The 19,756-nt window shown below is 41.3% G+C and overlaps 1 protein-coding gene across 14 annotated transcripts in view; it reads right to left on the bottom strand.

Annotated features, from left to right (window-relative positions):
• cnot1 (CCR4-NOT transcription complex, subunit 1) overlaps positions 1-19,756 on the bottom strand; it is a 64,024-nt gene that overhangs the window by 19,756 nt on the left and 24,512 nt on the right. For 3 of the 14 annotated variants that reach the window (XM_061924586.1, XM_061924590.1, XM_061924592.1), the window contains exons 11-38: positions 15,295-15,465; positions 14,966-15,093; positions 14,633-14,873; positions 14,397-14,516; positions 14,113-14,235; positions 13,884-14,035; positions 13,640-13,790; positions 11,058-11,271; positions 10,813-10,938; positions 10,229-10,353; positions 9,805-10,091; positions 9,646-9,724; positions 9,270-9,509; positions 9,006-9,146; positions 8,747-8,926; positions 8,528-8,644; positions 8,349-8,459; positions 8,177-8,254; positions 7,063-7,240; positions 6,776-6,909; positions 4,807-5,103; positions 4,589-4,729; positions 4,337-4,441; positions 2,612-2,731; positions 2,334-2,528; positions 2,094-2,236; positions 275-383; positions 17-186 (exon numbers count right to left, since the gene is read on the bottom strand). In XM_061924586.1, the coding sequence (XP_061780570.1) occupies positions 17-186; positions 275-383; positions 2,094-2,236; positions 2,334-2,528; positions 2,612-2,731; positions 4,337-4,441; positions 4,589-4,729; positions 4,807-5,103; positions 6,776-6,909; positions 7,063-7,240; positions 8,177-8,254; positions 8,349-8,459; positions 8,528-8,644; positions 8,747-8,926; positions 9,006-9,146; positions 9,270-9,509; positions 9,646-9,724; positions 9,805-10,091; positions 10,229-10,353; positions 10,813-10,938; positions 11,058-11,271; positions 13,640-13,790; positions 13,884-14,035; positions 14,113-14,235; positions 14,397-14,516; positions 14,633-14,873; positions 14,966-15,093; positions 15,295-15,465 (4,376 nt within the window). Of the gene's footprint in view, positions 1-16; positions 187-274; positions 384-2,093; positions 2,237-2,333; positions 2,529-2,611; positions 2,732-4,336; positions 4,442-4,588; positions 4,730-4,806; positions 5,104-6,775; positions 6,931-7,062; positions 7,241-8,176; positions 8,255-8,348; positions 8,460-8,527; positions 8,645-8,746; positions 8,927-9,005; positions 9,147-9,269; positions 9,520-9,645; positions 9,725-9,804; positions 10,092-10,228; positions 10,354-10,797; positions 10,939-11,057; positions 11,272-13,639; positions 13,791-13,883; positions 14,036-14,112; positions 14,236-14,396; positions 14,517-14,632; positions 14,874-14,965; positions 15,094-15,294; positions 15,466-19,756 lie in introns of all 14 variants that reach the window. The other 11 variants (XM_061924585.1, XM_061924588.1, XM_072911909.1 and 8 more) reach the window with 8 other exon arrangements.

The raw sequence follows: 19,756 nt of genomic DNA, 5'->3' as shown, positions 1-19,756 counted from the left end.
TCAGCACTGTATGTACCCTTCAGGTGCAGTGGCTCTGGAGTGTGCACAAGTCCTCATTAAGGTCTCGATTGTGTGGAAGAGGTCAGCTTCTGTGACATGGCTAACACTGCGCTCGTCCACCAGCAACAGCTTCACTAACTGCATAGCAAATGCAACTGCCATGTAATGCAGTCCATTCTCCATCGACTGCAAGAAAACAACGGAATGTGTTTAAGTGTTAATATGTTAGGACAGGTTATTCAGGATAGTCAATGCTAAGGCAGGTTGTGAGTACCTGAGCAAGGTGCAGATCATACTGTGGCATATTCACAAGATGGTTTCGGATCAGAAGCTCCACCGCTTCCACGTTGTACTTGTACTCGTCCCGGCACTCAATGAGGCACCTGTTAATCAAAAACGGAAAACAAATATGACCCATTTGTACTACCCCATACCTGCCAACTTTTGAAATCAGAAAAACCTAGTAGCCAGGGTCCAGGGGCCGCAGGCCCCGGTAGGTCCAGGACAAAGTCCTGGTGGGGGGTTCCTTGGCCCCCCGACGCAAAATGATTATTAGCATTCAGACAGGTTAAAATGTTGCTAAAACCATCACTTTTCTATCAGTCACAGTGACTTTTCAAAACAAAAATATTACAGCAAAAATCATATGGGTTGATTGACATGTTTATTCTGTAAGCTAACTTCAATAGTTTGAAATTATTTTGACAGTTAATGCCAGTTATCCTGTCAACCTTTCACAAGACTTCAATTTGTTAATTAAAAGTATAAACAGTATAAACACTTTTTATAGTAAACAAATGGTAAAACAGTACTAAACAATTCCATTAAAAAAAAAATGGTGTCATTATTAACTTTCTGTCCAAGCTTGTATAATCTACTGCCTTGTTCAATTGTAAAACATATTCTGTGCCTAAAATTCACATTTCTATCACAATTATCATACTGTAAACATGGTAAGCTAACTTCATTAAAATTAATAGTCCTGTCAATAGCATGGAATTACAATTCAAATGTAGTTTTTTTGTAAGCCTTTCAAAATAATTCAAAATATGAAAAATTAATGAAAATTAATTTAAGCCATCAGACACTTGAAAAGTGGCACATCACATCTCTAATGTAATCATTTTAACTTTTCAACAGAAATAGCACTGCAAAAATATTAAGGACATAATTCTGTATTTTGGTAGTTATGGGAATAAGCGGTAGAAAATGGATGGATGGATGGATGCTGTCAACATTTAACAAGATTTCTTCAACTTGGACTTGAAAGCATAAATAGTATAAACACTTTTAACAGTACTAAACAATTCCAATAGATAACATTGGTGTCATTACCTTTTTGTTTGCTCAATTATTGCCTCCGTAAATAAAACTTCGGCATATATCACATCCAAAGAATCTGTTTGGGCGACGAAAAACGTTGAAAGTTTTCCACTTGTATCGCTAGCAACGGCATTAGACTTGTGTTTTTTTGTCCCAAGGTGGTCTTTTACATCGCTAATTACTCCGTGTCCGATCGAAAAATCTTGTCTGCACAAGGTGCAATTCGCGTAGTTTTCACCCTTTTTGGAACGGATAATTATTCCCGGATAGGCTTTTGAATATTCTTCACGGAATGACTGCAGTTTTCTTTTCGGTTTAAGACTCGTATGCGATCTTTCTCCGGCTGATTCCATGATCGTTCGCTCGTTTGGAAACAATGTCCTCGTGCTTGGCAGCGGTGCTATAAATAGCCTCGCGCATGGCATTCGGAATGGCTCGATAGGAAGTTACGGGAAGCAGTGTCGATTGTCGTTACGCAATTTCGTGAATAAAACTTAAAAAAAAAAAAAAAAATTTAATTAATGAAAAACCGTATTTTTTATCACTGCAACCGTAACCCGGAATAGGTTGATGAAAACCGTACTAATTACGGGAAAACCGTAGTAGTTGGCAGGTATGTTACCCTGTACAACAAATCAGTGTTGCCTTGACATTTTTTACAGATTACATGTCCAGGAATTTTAAATAAAACCATCTTGATATGCACCCTGAAATAACGAAATAAGGCACTGACGCCAGAGGATCATTCATTCAAATGAATCTGTACACACCTGGTGATTTGTTTATTGCACCACTGTGGCCCGTAAGCACGTCCGTCCTGTAGGGCTTTGAGAACCAGCAGGTGACATTCCCTGTACCGGAGAAGCAAGTCATTATCAGCCCCGCTAGTGGCATCCAGAAGACCTTCCACAGCCTGGGGAAATAGAGAAAACATAGCATCTGGCCCACAACTTGGAAAACATGTCTATCCTACCAAGGGATTAAAAAAAAAAAGAAGAATAAAATCCTACCTTCTGTAGCAGCCCAAGTGCTGCAATGCCATCTCTGGAGTTCCTCGCCAAGGCCACAGCCTCTAGCAAACTGCGCAAGGCTTGGGTCAGTGGGTTTAGAGACAGAGCAGGAGGGATGGCGTGAAGGTGCTGCTCCAAGTCAGCCATGCACTTATCGTAGATTTGTGCAACATCATCTGTAGCCCACGCTTGTTGCTGTAAAACACATTTGCAGACAGGAAAAATCATACATTATTCCACTGTTTCCTGACATGACAACGAGGAAAAGAAAAACTCACTTTCATTGGCTGCGCCAGGAAACCAGTTGGCTGAGAAAGATCATTACTTGGTAGGAAACCTGGAACGTTCCTTGCAAATTCCTCATACACAGCGAGTTGCTTGGGGTCTACTCCTCCCACCTGAAAATTAACAAGCAGAATATTTCTTTATATTTCACATTATAGTGTACCGGTAGTTGCAAACTAAAGTGTCCACTAAAACTTGCTCACTTAAATGCCTACAGTCATCACTTTATTGTGAAGTTTCTCACTGTACAATATTATTTTACTGTCTTTTAATCTTTTTGTTTTAATGCTCAAATTAGATTTTTGCACAAACTTTCTCTTTATCCACTTCTATTTTGAATTTTTAAATTGTGCTGTGTCTTGTGACCAATCAAATATGCTTTTAAAAGCTAAATGCATGAAGACTTTAAATATGCAGGAACAAACATATAGGTGAGTTGTTGGGTTTCAGGCGATGGTCTAAACCCCATTAGGCTACTGTTTATTTACCTAAATCAGTGCACATTGAGGCATATTTTGAATGGTTTAGAAGCAAATATAAAAGAGATCATGAAAATATGTTTAAAATAACTTTACAATGGGATGGATTGGATTTTTTTTTAAAGATTTCAACCATTTTTCACCATCAATAGGCTACTGCTACATCACTTCACTTGACACGGTATTTAAAGAAAAGATTGCAGGCACATCATGTCTTTACAACTGAGAGGTCCACAATTTAAACAATCAGTGAAAGACAACGTTGGAGTTATTTGTGCATTGCTTTCTTACACAACAACAACTAAAACAAATGATGTTGTACTTGTGCAATGACAAAGTTCTAAGCGTTTAGTTTCTGGTATGAAAATCGACAACAAAAATACAGTGCATTGGACCAACAATCACAACATTTATTACTAAGACTTAACATGTTAGTTTACTTGCACACGCAGGTCTTTGTAGTTATATTTAGGCATTGCAACCACAAAAGAACAAACTAATGCAATCTCTAGTCATTTCTTTGCGTTAAGTTCTGCTATCAAACACTACTAATATAGTAGAGAATAAACTCGATTTCATCACAGGAAGTTTCTCAAACAAATCAAATGTTCAAACATTTTACAAAGTGATTGCTGCAGACACAAGCGGTCCGATTGTATTCCACATGACGATGAAAGTGATGATATATATTTTTAAGAGCCATTTCCTTCGACGCACTTTAGTTTTTTCCTGACTTTACTACCTTTATGAACCACTTCTTTCGGGACTCTAGGAACGCTATTTATTATCTCTCTATTTAAACGACTGGAACACCCAAAAAAAACAGAAATATGGCATTCTCTAATCAAACTCTACACTCACTCTCACTTGTTTTAATTATACGCTCAAGCTGCTTGACCATCGTGTCAATTTAGCCGCGAAGAAGAAAAAACGGATATGCAACCCTCCTATTGCATTACTTGGATCATGTTGTGGGCAATTTCATTAAGCACTTCAGATTTTTTGCTGCATAGTAATAAGCATGGTGTTTTTTCCAATGTCTACAATTTAGCAAAGTGCATGCATACAAATCTATTACCACAAGTATACTAATTTGTAGTGGTAGATGTATAATATGGTTGTATCGGACATGAATAAGTGGTACCAAGTGATCCCTAGTTTTTAGCCAAATACTAACTTTTCCCACAATGTACTGCATATATTCACTGATAGCAATGAGTCCCGTGGAAACACCTTTACCTTGAGTCTTATCTGCTCAGGCATACGTTCAGCCTGGTAAGTCAAAACAACTGGGTCACAGTAACGGCGTCCTTCTTGGCGTGCATGCTTTCTGAGCTCAAATTCCTTAAAGAGAAAAGAGACAGCTACATATTACAAAACAATGCATGACTTGTTAGTGGCCAGACATTTGTCATCTTTTTGGGTCCAAACAGTTCATGATTTTGTACAGGCCACACATAATGTAACAATATACAAATGCACAATCCTCACAGTGGCAAGCCTTTTGTCCATTTCAGGGCCGGCCTTCTCCACAGCTGTTTTCTGAATAAAGCAGCATGCCAGTTCACAGTTCTCCTGAGCAACCCTCGCTGCAGCCTCCTCCATCATATCCCTTTGTTGGGGAGTAGGTGCCTAAAATATAGTAGCATATTGTCAATAGGATGGTATTGTGTAGTTTAGTGATCAAGTAGCAGCTGAAGTCATCTTACCCTCAGTGCAGCAGCAAAACTGTTTTTGAGATTAGCAGCAATGCTCACAAGCAGAGGCTCTCTGCATGTAATCATGGCCATACCAGCAGTCAGGTTCCTCATCATGTGGTGGGCCGCCACACGCATGCGGGACTCCTCTGAATCCAGGGCAAAGTCCTTCCTGATGATTTGCTCGCATGTTGTCATTGCAATTTTGATAGAGCGGTCAACCACAGGGTGCACCAGCTCCTGGACAGCCCGTTCAACTGACTGCCTTACACACTGCTTCAACTGAGGATGAGCTTGTAGTAGAGGGATCTAAAGAGAAATAAAAGTAGAACCATGAACTATATGATAAAGAGGCTTGTAGCGGACCATTCAAATATACTGTATAATACCAGTGTTTCCCACACATTCATTTATTTGTGGCGGCCCGCCACGAAAGAATTACGTCCGCCACAAATTGATTTTTCGGCTTTTGACTCACTCGACTGCTCATAAAAGCAATGGGACTCTGTCTGTGAATGTTGCTTGTAGTTACAACTCCGGTGCAGTAGGTGGCGTTAGCCTACTATGCATTGTAACTCCGCCAATAGCACTTAATTCACCTGGTGGGCCAAAAGAAGAAGAAGAAGAAGAAGACGAAGAAGACGACAACGACGAAGTAAAAGAAGAACGGACCGACCGGATCAAAATACGAGGGTAATATAAGTTATAGGTAGATAGGTTATAGCTGCATCGCTCGCGGCTCGTCATATATTTAACGTTAATCCGCGATTTCATCGAGCGTTTCACTGATGGTGAGCAGCCTGACGCTGCTTCATTAACACTGCCGCTGTTTGACTCGGGGTCCGGGGAAGACGCACGTAATAACAGTCACCTGTTTTCATACCGACGAGCTAACGTGTCCAGGTTATAACCCTGTTGTCAATAAACACACATGGACTGAAGCTAAATTGTCCACTGTCCACTGCAGCATGTGAATGCAATGAAAAGAATAAAATCTGAGCCAACCAGCTGTTAAAATGTTGTCCAGGTTAATGTTTTGGCCATTAAAGGCCCTTCATTTCAAGATTTCAACTGTGATCGGGATTTAAACAGGTGGCTGACCTGTTCAGATGGGTGTAACTGCTACTGGTCAAATAATGTGAAATAGCATTTAATTTTACATGTATGCAATGCCATTTAAATGTAATTATAGATAATAATAATAATAATAATAATAATAAATACTGTGTAGTGTTGTAAATAGTCAACGGGAAGGATTTTAGTAAGATATAAGCCATGAGCACTACACAGCCAGAAAAAAACCTAGGCAGGACAAGTAAAAATATTGGGGCAAGTAGATTTGAGAAGTCGGGCAAGTAGAAAAAAACCTTAACGTTGAACCCTGCATGTGTTGAGCTGCTGCTGCTTAAGGTTAGACGGCACTGTACATAGAGCGGTTCTGCTCGTTAGTAATAAATTCTAATGTTGGATGTTCACTCCTTCACACAGATGAGTATAGAAAAATATTTTCAACGGCCGAAAAGGGCTCGACTTGGAGAGGAGGTAGGCCTACAGTCCGGACCACAGGTGCGACCTGTTCAGCAGCAAGAGGAGGAGGAGGTTGACTGACTGTGGCAGGACACCTCTGCCTCTGTTTCACTTCATGTTGCTGGTAAATAATATGGTTGTAGTAGTAGGCTAAAGTTAAATTATTTAGTATGCACTAATTAAAGGTGCAGAGCTTTAAGAGACATTTTAGCTTTTATATTTTATAAGATATATTTTTTGTAAGAACCACAATTAATAAATATATTTCAGTGAATCACTAATTGTTCAAATCTGTATATAAATATGTACATAAAATGTTGTAATTATATTCCAACTCCGCGTTCTTCTTGGTCATCGCCGCTGCCGCCCCCCCCCCCCCCGCCCCCACCACCACAAATAGATGCCTGTCCTGTGGGAAACACTGAATACTGTATGTGAACTCGCCAATACTTACGTTCGCGTTGATATTAATGTGTGGTGCCAGGCCTGCCAAGGCATACACATTGATGTCATGGTAACTGAACTGTGGGGTCGGGGGTCCTGTGGTTGTGCAAGTGGTGGTGGTGGCAGATGGAGTTGAGGGTGGAGCTGCAAATGGAACAAAGTCTCCTGTCGGTCACAAAAGGTTATTTTTGATTAAAATCACAAGGGGAAAAAACACTTGTAATTCAAGTTTGTTATGAGAAACTGAATTACATGTTTAAATATAACAAAAAGCAATATAAATATACATTGATTTACCTGATGAAGTAACGGGGAGCATTTCATCTGGAGGCTTTGCCTCTTTCTTTGGTGCGGACAACTGCTCGTCAAGACTCTTAAGCTTCTCCTTGTCCTTCAACAGGTTTCCTGGCTTCAGGTCATTGATGTCCAGAGACAAGTTCTTACACAGCACTTCAATCTCAAATTTGAGGTTCAGCTGCAAAGAGACCAAATAAAAGTGAGCAAAGTGGCCCCCATTCTTCAGGGTTCTCCGATAACATTAAACTGTCATGTTTCTATATCAGAAATGGTTTCAATTCAGTATTAGGTTAAAAGTAGTGATGGGTTAAGCGATACTGAAGCGTCAATACATTATGAAACGCAAGGAGTTAAACTATATCCCTTGATGTTTGTCTCACTTTAGGGAAAAAACAACATGTGACCGATGCAGCTGCTGTGCCGTTTGACTTTGAAGTGCAAACCTGTTTGTCAGGATGCGGTTCTTTTGGATCACAAGAGACCGGTTGTACTAAATTAAAGTCGGAGGAGTGGCGTGCCGCGTATGACATAATTTTTTTGTCGCCTTCCTCAATAGAAATGAAACTAAGATGTAACTCATTTTGAGCGTGTATTGTCAAATAAGGTAAATGTTCTTTTTTTCCTTTTTACCATTTTGCTAACTGACCAGAAGTGCATAATAAATGGGTTATACTTGTATAGTGCTTTTCTACCTTCAAGGTACTCAAAGGGCTTTGACAGTATTTCCACATTCATCCATTTACACACACACACACACTGATGGCGGGAGCTGCCATGCAAGGTGCTAACCAGCAGCCATCAGGAGCAAGGGGTGAAGTGTCTTGCCCAAGGACACAACGGACGTGACTAGGATGGTAGAAGGTGGGGATTGAACCCCAGTAACCTGCAACCCTCCGATTGCTGGCACGGCCACTCTACCAACTTCGCCACGCCGTCCCCACAATGATTCGTTTAAGGAGGGGAGAACATTTTTTTTCCAAATCAAGCAAATGGCGACGTTATGAAACACAAACAGTATCGGTTCAGTGTCGAAACAGCCAGGGAGTTTCCACACATTCAGAGGCGTCAATCCCCCCCCCCAATTATTTGCGGTGTAACATTAACAGATCATTACCTTGAGGTCATGTTCTTGATGTAGCTCAGCAAGAACATTCATAATAGCCATGGTCCAAGGGTTCTGGGGCCTGAAAACCTACACAATCAGAATAACATGAGTAAGTGGAAGAAATGGGCATGTATACTGTACTTCCAGGTATAACAATATCATAAAAATCAATGTTGCTCACCATGCTTCGCAAGCTAGACTCCAGAACTTTGGCTACAAAAGGAACCACGTACAGTAGCTCCTGCTGGCCCTTCACATAGGCTTCCAGAAGCAAAGATTTTATTTCCAAATCCTGAAAAAAAGACAAGTGTGTCAGCAAGACCAACTGAACATTTTCACACAGAAAAGAAATCATCTTACTGTGTAGAGAATAGGCTTGTTTTTAGCCAGTGTAATCATGCCCAGCCAATGGCCCAGGTTCTTTAGCAGTGAGCGATCGGAGAAATTGGCAGCAGCTTTGTCAGATGTCAACAAAACCTAAAATAAACCACAAAAGGGAAAAAGCAACTTTTATAATAGGCGGCAAACAGAAAAAATAAGCGCTTACCAAACATAAATCGTGGGAAGAGTTCACCTCACCTTGATATTCCTGTAAGTCTCCGTGAGAACCATTTTCACAAACTCTGGATTTTTGAGTGTGTCCAGAAAGTTGGAGTACAAACTGTGAAAATTGGGTTCAATGCTGACCCGTTTCATCACCAGGTATTGAGACACCCATGGCATGAACTCTTCTTTTACAGTCTCCTTTAACTCCTCAACCTATTGAAGCAGACACTGGGGTCAGCTTTTCTGTATGTGGAATCTGTTACAACAGGTATGTTTTATCAATTACGTTTACCTTTTGTGTCATGTTTGACTGAGAAAGGTTATTGAAGATAAAAGCAATCTTCTCCTGGACATTCTCTGGAGGTTCTACAATCCTTTCCGTTTGGTCAGTGGCCACCAGCAGCGTATCAATATTTGTAGTGTTAATGGAAGGCTGCAAGTACAAAAGACATGAACTTTACTATACCAACAATAAGTTGATAAAGGTTGCACAAGCCATCCATTTGTGAATGTTGACAAGCAGATCGATGTTGAGTCAGAAATTAGTCAAACTAACAGGCACATCCTTCTTGAAACCGCTGGGTGTAGGTCTTGTGATGGTAGTTGTCTTGGCGACCGTCGTCGTCGTGGTGGTGGTGGTGACTAGGGTGCTCGTCTGTCCTGGCGGTGGCGCTTTAGGGATACTGGGCTGCTGTGACTGGGCTTGAACTTGGGCCAGTGCTAAACTGCCAGGGGTGGTGATGGAGCCTTGCATCTTCACCGGAGGGTCTCGTGACTGTTGGCCATACTCAATATACTGCACACACAGGATATTGGAAGAAGCAGAGTGGAGGATTTAATTTATCTGTCAGTATTCTCTCCCTGCAGACAATGCTGGGTGCAAAAGAGCAACTCCAAAAATGTTTGAAGATAAATTAGGGAAACCTAGTTACCTCTTGTAAATGGTGGGGAAATTGCAAAAAATGTGTAATTGAAGCAAGATGTTGACAATACTGAGGGTAGTCCTTCAACCTTAAAGTAGATAAGTCAATGTTATCCATACACAAGCGTGAAAGCTGCTGAATGAATACCAAACACACAAAATCAAATACCTGTTTTTGAAGCGGTCTAGGGCTGCAATCCCAAAGTAATACATTTTTGATCCATAAGGTTTTCTTAAGGCTTCAAGAACATATCTGAGTGCCAGACCGAGGGCCATGTATGTGACCAGACCCTTTTCAATGATGCCACCAAACAGACAGGCCGTGATGTGCAGCTCTTTGTCTGGGTATTGGGGGAAGAAACGGTACTCCTCAAACAAGTTCCGAAGCATACAATTGAACACCTCGCGCTCCCGCTTGATTGTTGAATCTTTGAACCTCTGCAGCATCTCCAGAACCTGGAAGTAGACAATGGCTCCCCATAGTTTTCATTGCTCCTTCAGTTCCGCTGAATCAATATGTGGTTTTAACCAAATGGAGGTACTATCTATCGGGTTTGATTTACAACCAACAACAAACACATAATGCTACTCACCTCATCCACAGACATAGTCGGGTGAGGTGGGTGGTTGTAGATACGCTGGAAGTAACTGTTGGCTTCATCATCTATCTCCTTACTAAAGTGCTGGTTTGCTTCAGGCCAAACCTGAGAAAGATCAGCTGGTAAAAAAAAAAAAAAAAAAGACGATATCATTTAACAAACCCGTTCAGAGGAAGGCAATAACTTACGGTAATGTGCGCAAAGCATGAGCCAAATTAATTATTCACTGAAAATAGACAATGAGTTGAAAATGCTTAAAATAAATAATATATAAATTAAAAAGATTATAAAGTGGGGCTGTCAGCTTTAGCAGACAAGGAATGGAAGACTGGCCTGTATTTCCTCTACAAATGTGATGTTGAATAACATTTCAGAGAAGGAAGAGAAATGTACGTCTAATGAAAACCAACTTCTGATATGGTAAAAAATAGTTGTTAAGGGCACAATAGTTATTTGAAAGATATGTTTTCAACACTAGCAATAATCATAACTATTGCAGAGGAAATACAGTGCTGAGCAGCGCAGGGCAGGCTCACAGTCACACCACTACCACCACCACTTACAGGCCTTCATCTTACTCTGCTGGAAGGTAGGTGGGTTCAGGCTCGGTGTGCTCATCTTCCTGGTGCCGAATGGATCAGTGCTTACTGCTGGCATTCCTAGACTAGAACCAATACCAGAGCCGATGCCTGAGCTCAAGGGACCTGGAAGAAACATTGGATGTTTTGTTTCACTGCCACCCTGCCATTGTAACAAAAACTAATTTTCCTCCTGACTTCCGCCTGGCTGATATTAGTGTAAGATATTAAAAAAAGCATAGTACCAGAGTCCATACCAGGAAGCTGCGAGGACAAGCTGCCAATGCCCCCGAATGGTGTGCTTGGATTGGTGTTAGACAGTGGTGGAAATGCCTTTGCTGGAGATTGGGGATTACTGAAAGCTGAACTTAGGGAGGTGGGGAAACCCTGCATGCTCTGAGTGTGGGAAGTGGCTGTGCCACCCAGGTTCAATGAACCCATACCAGTAAGAGGGTCCATCTAAAGAAAGCGAAAGAAAGGGACGATGATTGCGGATGAGGCAGGAAGTGGTTCCACTATTACATTTCATTGCGGTCAGCATATAATGCTAACTATGTACAAAGTAGGGCAGCACGATTAATCGTCAGACATCAAGGTTTTAATTAGTGCGGCAAATAACCGCAAGAGGCTGAGTTTTTTCCCCACTTTTTTTCCCTCTCAGGCGTCACCCGCATTTGAGTAACAGGCATGTTCACCAATCTGAATTGTTGCGCCTCGCATTTGTTCGTCTCTTCTTTCAAAAAGGGAGAAAGATGTCTCACTCTGTGCATCGCTCGGCACCGGAGCGCATTTATTTAACTGTAGAAATTAACTGAACACAGTGAGCCCTTTTTTCAGTCGTTCGCACTCTGTCTCAGGAGGCGGAGAGCGGGGCGCCAGCTTTGCACGCACGCAGCACGTCCAGAGAGCTTCTCTACTCGCGATTTGCCAGTAAGAAGTACCGCAAATTATAAGGGGATAAAATATGATTACAAAGCCAAATGTCCCGTTGTAGTAATACTTCAGCTTCAAATTGGATGGGCAATGTTGGCTTATCAACACGGACGAGTGAGCGACAATGCCGTGATCATGTGATGGCAATAAATAGAAAGACAACATCCGATCTCGTTTTTCCAACTGGGTAAAAAAATGCACTTAAAAAGGTTCGATATTTAAGTAATTTTTTTTTCTTATAGAAATGAGTCTATTTAAATTTTTTGTAATTACAGTACAACGGTCATCAATTCTACAGTCTACATTAATGAGAAATAAGTTTACACCATTTTAAATGAGACCATTTACACCAGGGGTGCTCATTACGTCGATCGTGATCTACCGGTCGATCTCGGAGGGTGTGTCAGTCGATCACCAGCCAGGCATTAAAAAAATACTCCTAAAAATGAGCGATCATAAATCTTCACTATGACGTCACTTCCGTCACTTGATTGACATTCACGGCACCCGAGGGTCTTCTGAGAGGACGCTGGCTGCTGCCAGCTCATTAAAATTACCGACTGGAAGGCGAGAAACACTTTATTTCAACAGACTCTGGCGCCGTACCTGTCGTCAAAACTCCAAAGACCGACTGCACAGTTGCACAATAAAAGCTCTGCTTCATCCTGCCTGCGCTACCAAAATAAGAGTCTCAGAAAGCTGGCGTGCACAAGCTAGCAAGCTACGGAGTTTGCCGACAATGTATTTCTTGTAAAGTGTATACAAAGGAGTACGGAAGCTGGACAAATAAGATGCCAAAAACCAACCACTTTCATGTGGTATTGGACAGAAAGGAGGACTTTTTTTCTCCTTCATTCGAAAATGCGGACGTTATCATCACCACTGTCTGATTCCAATCAATGCAAGTCATCACAATCAGGTAATACACCAACTTATATTCTTGTCTTCATGAAAGAAAGGAATTTATATGTGTTAAACATGCTTGTATTATCTTTAACCACCTTTAACTTGTTAACAATATTAACTACCGGTATATGTGTTAAACATGCTTGTATTATCTTTAACCACCTTTAAGTTGTTAACAATATTAACTATATGTGTTAAACATGCTTGTTTTATCTTTAACCATCTTTAACCACCTTTAAGTTGTTAACAATATTAACTATTTGTGTTAAACATGATTGCATTATCTTTAAACACCTTTAACTTGTTAACAATATTAACTATATGTATTAAACATACTTGTATTATCATTAAACACCTTTAATGTATTAACAATATTAACTATATGTGTTAAACATGCTTGCATTATCATTAAACACCTTTAACTTGTTAACAAAAACATATTTCATAAATAAGTAAATATAAATTATATATATGAATGAGGTAGATCCCCACGACTTGATCAATTGAAAAGTAGCTCGCCTGCAGAAAAAGTGTGAGCACCCCTGATTTACACCATTGATTTTCTACCGCGGGTGGTGCTGGAGCCTATACCAGCTGCATTCGGGCGGAAGTCGCCACCTCACGGCCAACACATCCATTATTATTATTACATATTTTGATTACATTACATTATAAACACTGTATAGTGTTTATTGGTAATTTTTTCAATTTGAGAGCATGATGTAGACAAAAGCTCTGAGTCTGTCTGCATAAGGTCATTTTTTTTATAGTAAATTATTGCATATTGTTTTAATGTGTGACACCTTAAGACAAGAATGTTAATCGACAGTCTAAAAGTAACATGTCTTCCTTCACTCGTTATTTTTGCAGTTTTATGTATAAAATATAAAAATTGCAAATCGCAATTTTGGAGAGGAAAGATGCAAATAAGTTTTTTTCTCAAAATCGTGCTGCCCTAGTACAAAGTGCACTTTTAATTGATTGACACCTGAACAGGTGAGATGGCATCCAGGTTGCTGGTGCTTGGGGCCCGACCCTTCGGCATGACCCCAGGTGGTGGCTGCCGGGCTTTATTCATAACGTTGCTGCAGTTGGCAACCATGGTCAGGATTGTCTCCGACACCTCCTGCGAAACACTCCTGAGGAATGAGTGAAACAAACAGTTTAAGGGAATGTTGTTTTAAACACGGATCCACAAAAATAAAAAGCAGTTGTCCCACAAAGTATCATACCCAGCACAAGACTGAAGACAGGCCAACATGGTGGCTAAGGTCTCTGGAGGCAACTGAGAGCTTTTCGGCTGGTCCTTGTCAGGGGCCAGACCACCCATAATGGATGGACAACGCCTCTTTAGGAATGTAACACAAGCTTGGATAAACGGTTCCTGATCCAAAGCAAACAAAATGTATGCTTAAAACATTGACAATACAAATGTATTGGTTCATTCAGAAGCTCACATACCCCGTGCTCTCTTATTTTGTCGGTCAGCCATTTGTCAAGTTTGAGGTATTCACGTCGAGAGGCAAGTGCAGCAAGGTCAATAACAAAGGCAAACGGAGTACCATTCAGCAGCATCGATAGAGACTGCAGGAGAAACAAAATCACGGTGGCTTTTATGCAACCTAACAGATAGTATCTTACAATTTGAAGAAAGTAATTAATCCTACAAGGCAGCTTTGTTTACACTGACAAATCTAACTATATAAACAGACAGTCAAAAATGTGTTTGCTATATTTCCACACACCTTCAAGTCTTGAGCCACATCGAGGATGCGAGACAACTTGGCCTGGTCATACTGTTCACCTCTCATATACCATTCGGCCATTGAATGCATAATTAACTGACGGATGGAAGGAGACTGTCCCTAAAAAAATAACCACCCAGTTCATATGTATAAGGTTTACACAGAATAGCCCTAAACTAATTAATGTGCCTTAACAATACCATAACTAGCATGTGGTAAAATGACATCAAACCAACCTGTCCATGCCAGGCATAGTGCAGGATAATAGCAGAGTTGGGGTGGTTGCCCAAAAAGATGGGCATCAGGGTAGAGATGAGCTCATGGCGCAGTGTGTGCCAGGAGGTGGAGATCTGCAGCAGTGCCAGTACCAGCATATCTGGGCAATGCTTGATGGGGAAACTGAAGAGCTGCTTCACCTGCTCATACTGTCCAACCTCTGAAAGCCGAAGCAGGCTTTCCACCAAGTCCAGGCTTTTCCTGTAAGAATAACTCAATTTGTCTAATCCTGCAAAGGGATTTCTAGCCAAGAAAGGAGGAAAGAACATGTTTAGAAGTGACTTGTTCCATACCATGTTGCAATCTCCCTGTTGTCATCCTCTGGTGGGGCTTTTAGGATGTCAATGGCTACCGTGTGGCAAGGGTAGTCAGCAAAGCAGAACACTTCAGGGCTCATTAGAGAGTGTTGAATGAATGATAACTAAGGGGGAGGAAAAAACAAAGGGGTTTAACAATAAACATTTAACAAATGGTAGGATAGCGCTACAATATCTGCCTCTTGTCTTGGCAAAAAAACATACATTATAAATAACCTTTTGACCATATTAAGAAATGTACAAAATAGCATAATATGAACTCAAAATGTAAAATTACAATAATGGAGAAGTTATTGTACTGATACCTGTCCCTCTGCGTGTTTCCATGGCCGATATATGAGATCAACAGGAAAGACTTCCATACCCAAACCCCGCTGAATGCCGTACACCACTATATGCAGGCCTTTACTGTCCCGGATTAGGAATCCAGGGTGATCCAGCTCGTATGTCACCTCTTTGAAGTTCAGGTTAGGATTCTAAGGTGTTGACAATAAAAGTGAAAAACTTTAAGACTGGGTAGACGGAGTTTAATCGCAGGCTAGTTGAACAACGTTGAGGAAAAACTAGCAAAAGCTTTCCAAAAAATGCAAACATTATACAATCATTTTATGAAGACACAAAGAAGCCATCCGACTCAAGAAGACTGTGCCAAGTTTCATTTTACAGAAAGCTAGAGGAAACCAATGTTAATATTACTCTGCAGAGCTTTTTAAATGGTTGGCATTAAGCCATACATGTATTATTTACACAGGGTGCAGAAAGCCCTAAAGCACCAGGATTACCCCATATTTCCTCTAGAAGCGTATGTGTCGATTTCCACCGCCACCGAAACCCTTGCGTACGGCATCCCTGCACTAAATATATGCAGAGCTTCTATATTTGCTAGACGGCTCAAGATGACGAATCACTTTAGGTCAAATCTGCCTGCGTGGAAAAGGAAATCACGCACAAACAAAATAAATAATCTGGTTTACTTTCAAAGTTATAAACACCGCGTTCAAGGCGGATTGTATTTTACACGTTGAAACATCCTAATGTGCGGGGACAGACCTGAATAAGTTGTCAGAAGTGTTTTGACGGAATTTCACCTTGTTGACACAAATGGATGAAGACATTCTGATTCTGGAGGTCCAAAATGAAAGAAACATATTCCAGGTAGTGCTGGGCGATATGGCCTTTTATTAATATCTCGATATTTTTAGGCCATGTCACAATACACGATATACATCTCGATATTTTGCCTTAGCCTTGAATGAACACTTAATCAGCAGTATGTTGATTCTATGTGTCTACATTAAAACATTGTTCTTCATACTGCATTAATATATGCTCATTTTAAACTTTCATGCAGAGAGGGAAATCACAACTACCGTATTTTCCGCACTATAAGGCGCACCTAAAAACCACAATTTTTCTCAAAAGCTGACAGTGCGCCTTATAACCCGGTGCGCTTTATTACGATTCATTTTCATAAAGTTTCGGTCTCGCAACTTCGGTAAACAGCCGCCATCTTTTTTCCCGGTAGAACAGGAAGCGCTTCTTCTTCTACGCAAGCAACCGCCAAGGAAAGCACCCGCCCCCATAGAACAGGAAGCGCTTCACCCGCCCCCGGAAGAAGAAGAAAAAACGCGCGGATATCACCGTACGTTTCATTTCCTGTTTACATCTGTAAAGACCACAAAATGGCTCCTACTACGCGACAAGGATCCGGTTCATAAAAAGACGCAATCTCTCCATCCGCACACGGATTACTACCGTATTTCACAGCAACTGATATTCCTGTGAACTGCACTGTGGAACGGGAGCACGTACGGTGAATATTCGCACCACAGGGAATGAGAAGTCATCCTTCACTGTGGTTCTAGCTTGCCATGCTAACTTCCACCCATGGTGATATTCAAAAGGAAGACCTTGCCAAAAGAGACCTTTCCAGCCGGCGTCATCATAAAAGCTAACTCGAAGGGATGGATGGATGAAGAAAAGATGAGCGAGTGGTTAAGGGAAGTTTACGCGAAGAGGCCGGGTGGCTTTTTTCACACAGCTCCGAAGGCGAACACACCTTCACTAAGACGGGCAGATAGCGCCGGTCGACATACGCCAACATCTGCCAGTGGATCGTAAATGCCTGGGCAGATAGTTTCGGTCACAACTGTGGTCCGAGCTTTCCGGAAGGCAGGATTCACAGAACTGCTGCACAACAACAGCGACACTGAATCCGATGACTTCGACGAGGCGGAGCCGGGCCATTTTTGGATCCCACGCTTGCGCAACTTTTCAATTCGGACACCGAAGACGAAGAATTCGAAGGATTTACGAATGAAGAATAACTTCAGAAGGTGAGCGCTATGTTTATTTTGTGTGTTGTGACATTAACGTTCGAGCAACATTATGTTGCTATTTATTGCTCTACACCATTTTGAATTTTACTATGTTTGTGATTGCACATTTGCGTACATTTTGGGACAGAGTTGTTAGAACGCTGGTTTTCAATATATTATTAAAGTTTGACTGAACTATCTGACTGTTTTTTTGACATTTACTTTAGCGCAGCGTTTTTTTGACATTCACTTTAGCGCAGCATAGGCGCGGCTTATAGTCCGGGGCGGCTTATTGGTGGACAAAATTATGAAATATGTAATTCATAGAAGGTGCGGCTAATAATCCGGTGCGCCTTATAGTGCGGAAAATACGGTAAGTCAATTTACCAAAACGGTATTTATTAAACAGTTATTAAGCAATGTCATTTCAAAAAAGAAAGTGCAAGATTGTCAGAGACATTTTAAAACAAGCTATTAGTACACTTTTGTGCATGATGTCACTAAGATGACATATCAAAACAACACTAAATTAAAGTGCACTTTTTATACAGAACGCCACTACAATAGTTTAAAACTAATAAAGTGCACTTTTGTGCATGATGTCACAAGATATTTCAATAAGTGTCAAATAAAAATGAGCTGCATAATAGGAAACCAAATAGTGTATGTCCTTCGCTATGTGGTAGGTTACTGCGGATGTTATCTCCTTCTGTTGACTATTTTTTTTTCATACGGTGTTGATGTGTAAATGGTTGCTTCAGCATTTTGTTGGTGTGGCACCGGCCGGAGATGTTGACCTGCGGAGTTTCAAGCACTCTTCATTCTCTGGCGGGAGACCTTTCAAGTCATGCTACAAATTAGAAGTGCTGATACTTTTTGTAGCAACACTTTTGCCGCCTACTTGACATATTACGGTTGTCTGTTCAACATATTCCCGCTGGAAGCCAAACCACCGCCAGACGATGAACCCAGTGTTTCCCACACATTCATTTATTTGTGGCGGCCCGCCACGAAAGAATTACGTCCGCCACAAATGGATTTTTCGGCTTTTGACTCGCTCGACCGCTCATAAAAGCAATGGGACTCTGTCTGTGAATGTACCTTGTAGTTACAACTCCGGTGCAGTAGGTGGCGGTAGCCTACTATGCATTGTAACTCCGCCAATAGCACTTAATTCACCTGGTGGGCCAGAAGAAGAAGACGACGAAGACGAAGACGGACGGACGGGATAAAAATACGAGGGTAATATAGGTTATGGTAGATAGGTTATAGCTGCATCGCTCGCGGCTCGTCATATATTTAACGTTAATCCGCGATTTCACCGAGCGTTTCACTGACGGTGAGCAGCCTGACGCTGCTTCATTAACACAGCCGCTGTTTGACTCGGGGTCCGGGGCAGATGGACGTAATAACAATCACCTGTTTTCATACCGACGAGCTAACGTGTCCAGGTTATAACCGGGTTGTCAATAAACACACGTGGAGACGGTGCTTCAGATACAACATTAATACTCAAGCTAAAATGTCCACTGTAGCATGTGAATGCAATGAAAATAATAAAAATCTGAGCCAACCAGCTGTTAAAATGTTGTCCAGGTTAATGTTTTGGCCATTAAAGGCCCTTCATTTCAAGATTTCAACTGTGATCGGGCTTTAAACAGGTGGCTGACCTGTTCAGATGGGTGTAACTGCTACTGGTCAAATAATGTGAAATAGCATTTAATTTTACATGTATGCAATGCCATTTACCGTATTTTCCGCACCATTAGCCGCACCTAAAAACCACAAATTTACTCAAAAGCTGACAGTGCGGCTTTTAACCCGGTGCGCTTTATATATGGATAAATATTAAGATTCATTTTCATAAAGTTTCGTTCTCGCAACTTCGGTAAACAGCCGCCATCTTTTTTCCCGGTAGAGCAGGAAGCGCTTCTTCTTCTACGCAAGCAACCGCCAAGGTAAGCACCCGCCCCCATAGAACAGGAAGCGCTTCTTCTTGTACTGTAAGCAACCACCCGCCCCCGGAAGAAGAAGAAGAAGCGCGCGGTGCATGCTGGGATATGTGACGTTTCATTTCCATTTGTGTGTTTATGTAAAGACCCCAAAATGGCTCCTATTAAGTGTGTTGTCTGTCTAATTATAAATAATGCAGACGAGGCGTGTTAACTGAGTTCTCAACGTTTACTCACAGCGTGCTCATAACCACATTCTAACTGCCAGCATACAACGCTTCTCAGGGCTACCGCGCATGCTCGTAACTATCGTTGCATGCTGGGTAGTGTAGTTGTTATATTTGCTAGCTCATAACATCACATTAAGAGACACGCTTACGCGCTTAATTCAATACTCGCCGTCATTCCGGGTGGATTGACAAAAGACCTCCAGCCGCTAGATATTGGTGTCAACAGGGCATTCGAAGCTAGACTGCTAACTGCGTGGGAACAATGGA

Source organism: Nerophis lumbriciformis, linkage group LG29 (assembly GCF_033978685.3).
Source record: "Nerophis lumbriciformis linkage group LG29, RoL_Nlum_v2.1, whole genome shotgun sequence".
Taxonomy (NCBI): domain Eukaryota; kingdom Metazoa; phylum Chordata; class Actinopteri; order Syngnathiformes; family Syngnathidae; genus Nerophis; species Nerophis lumbriciformis.
The sequence above is the reverse complement of the archived record's forward strand: the minus strand, read 5'-3'. Positions and strand labels throughout refer to the sequence as shown.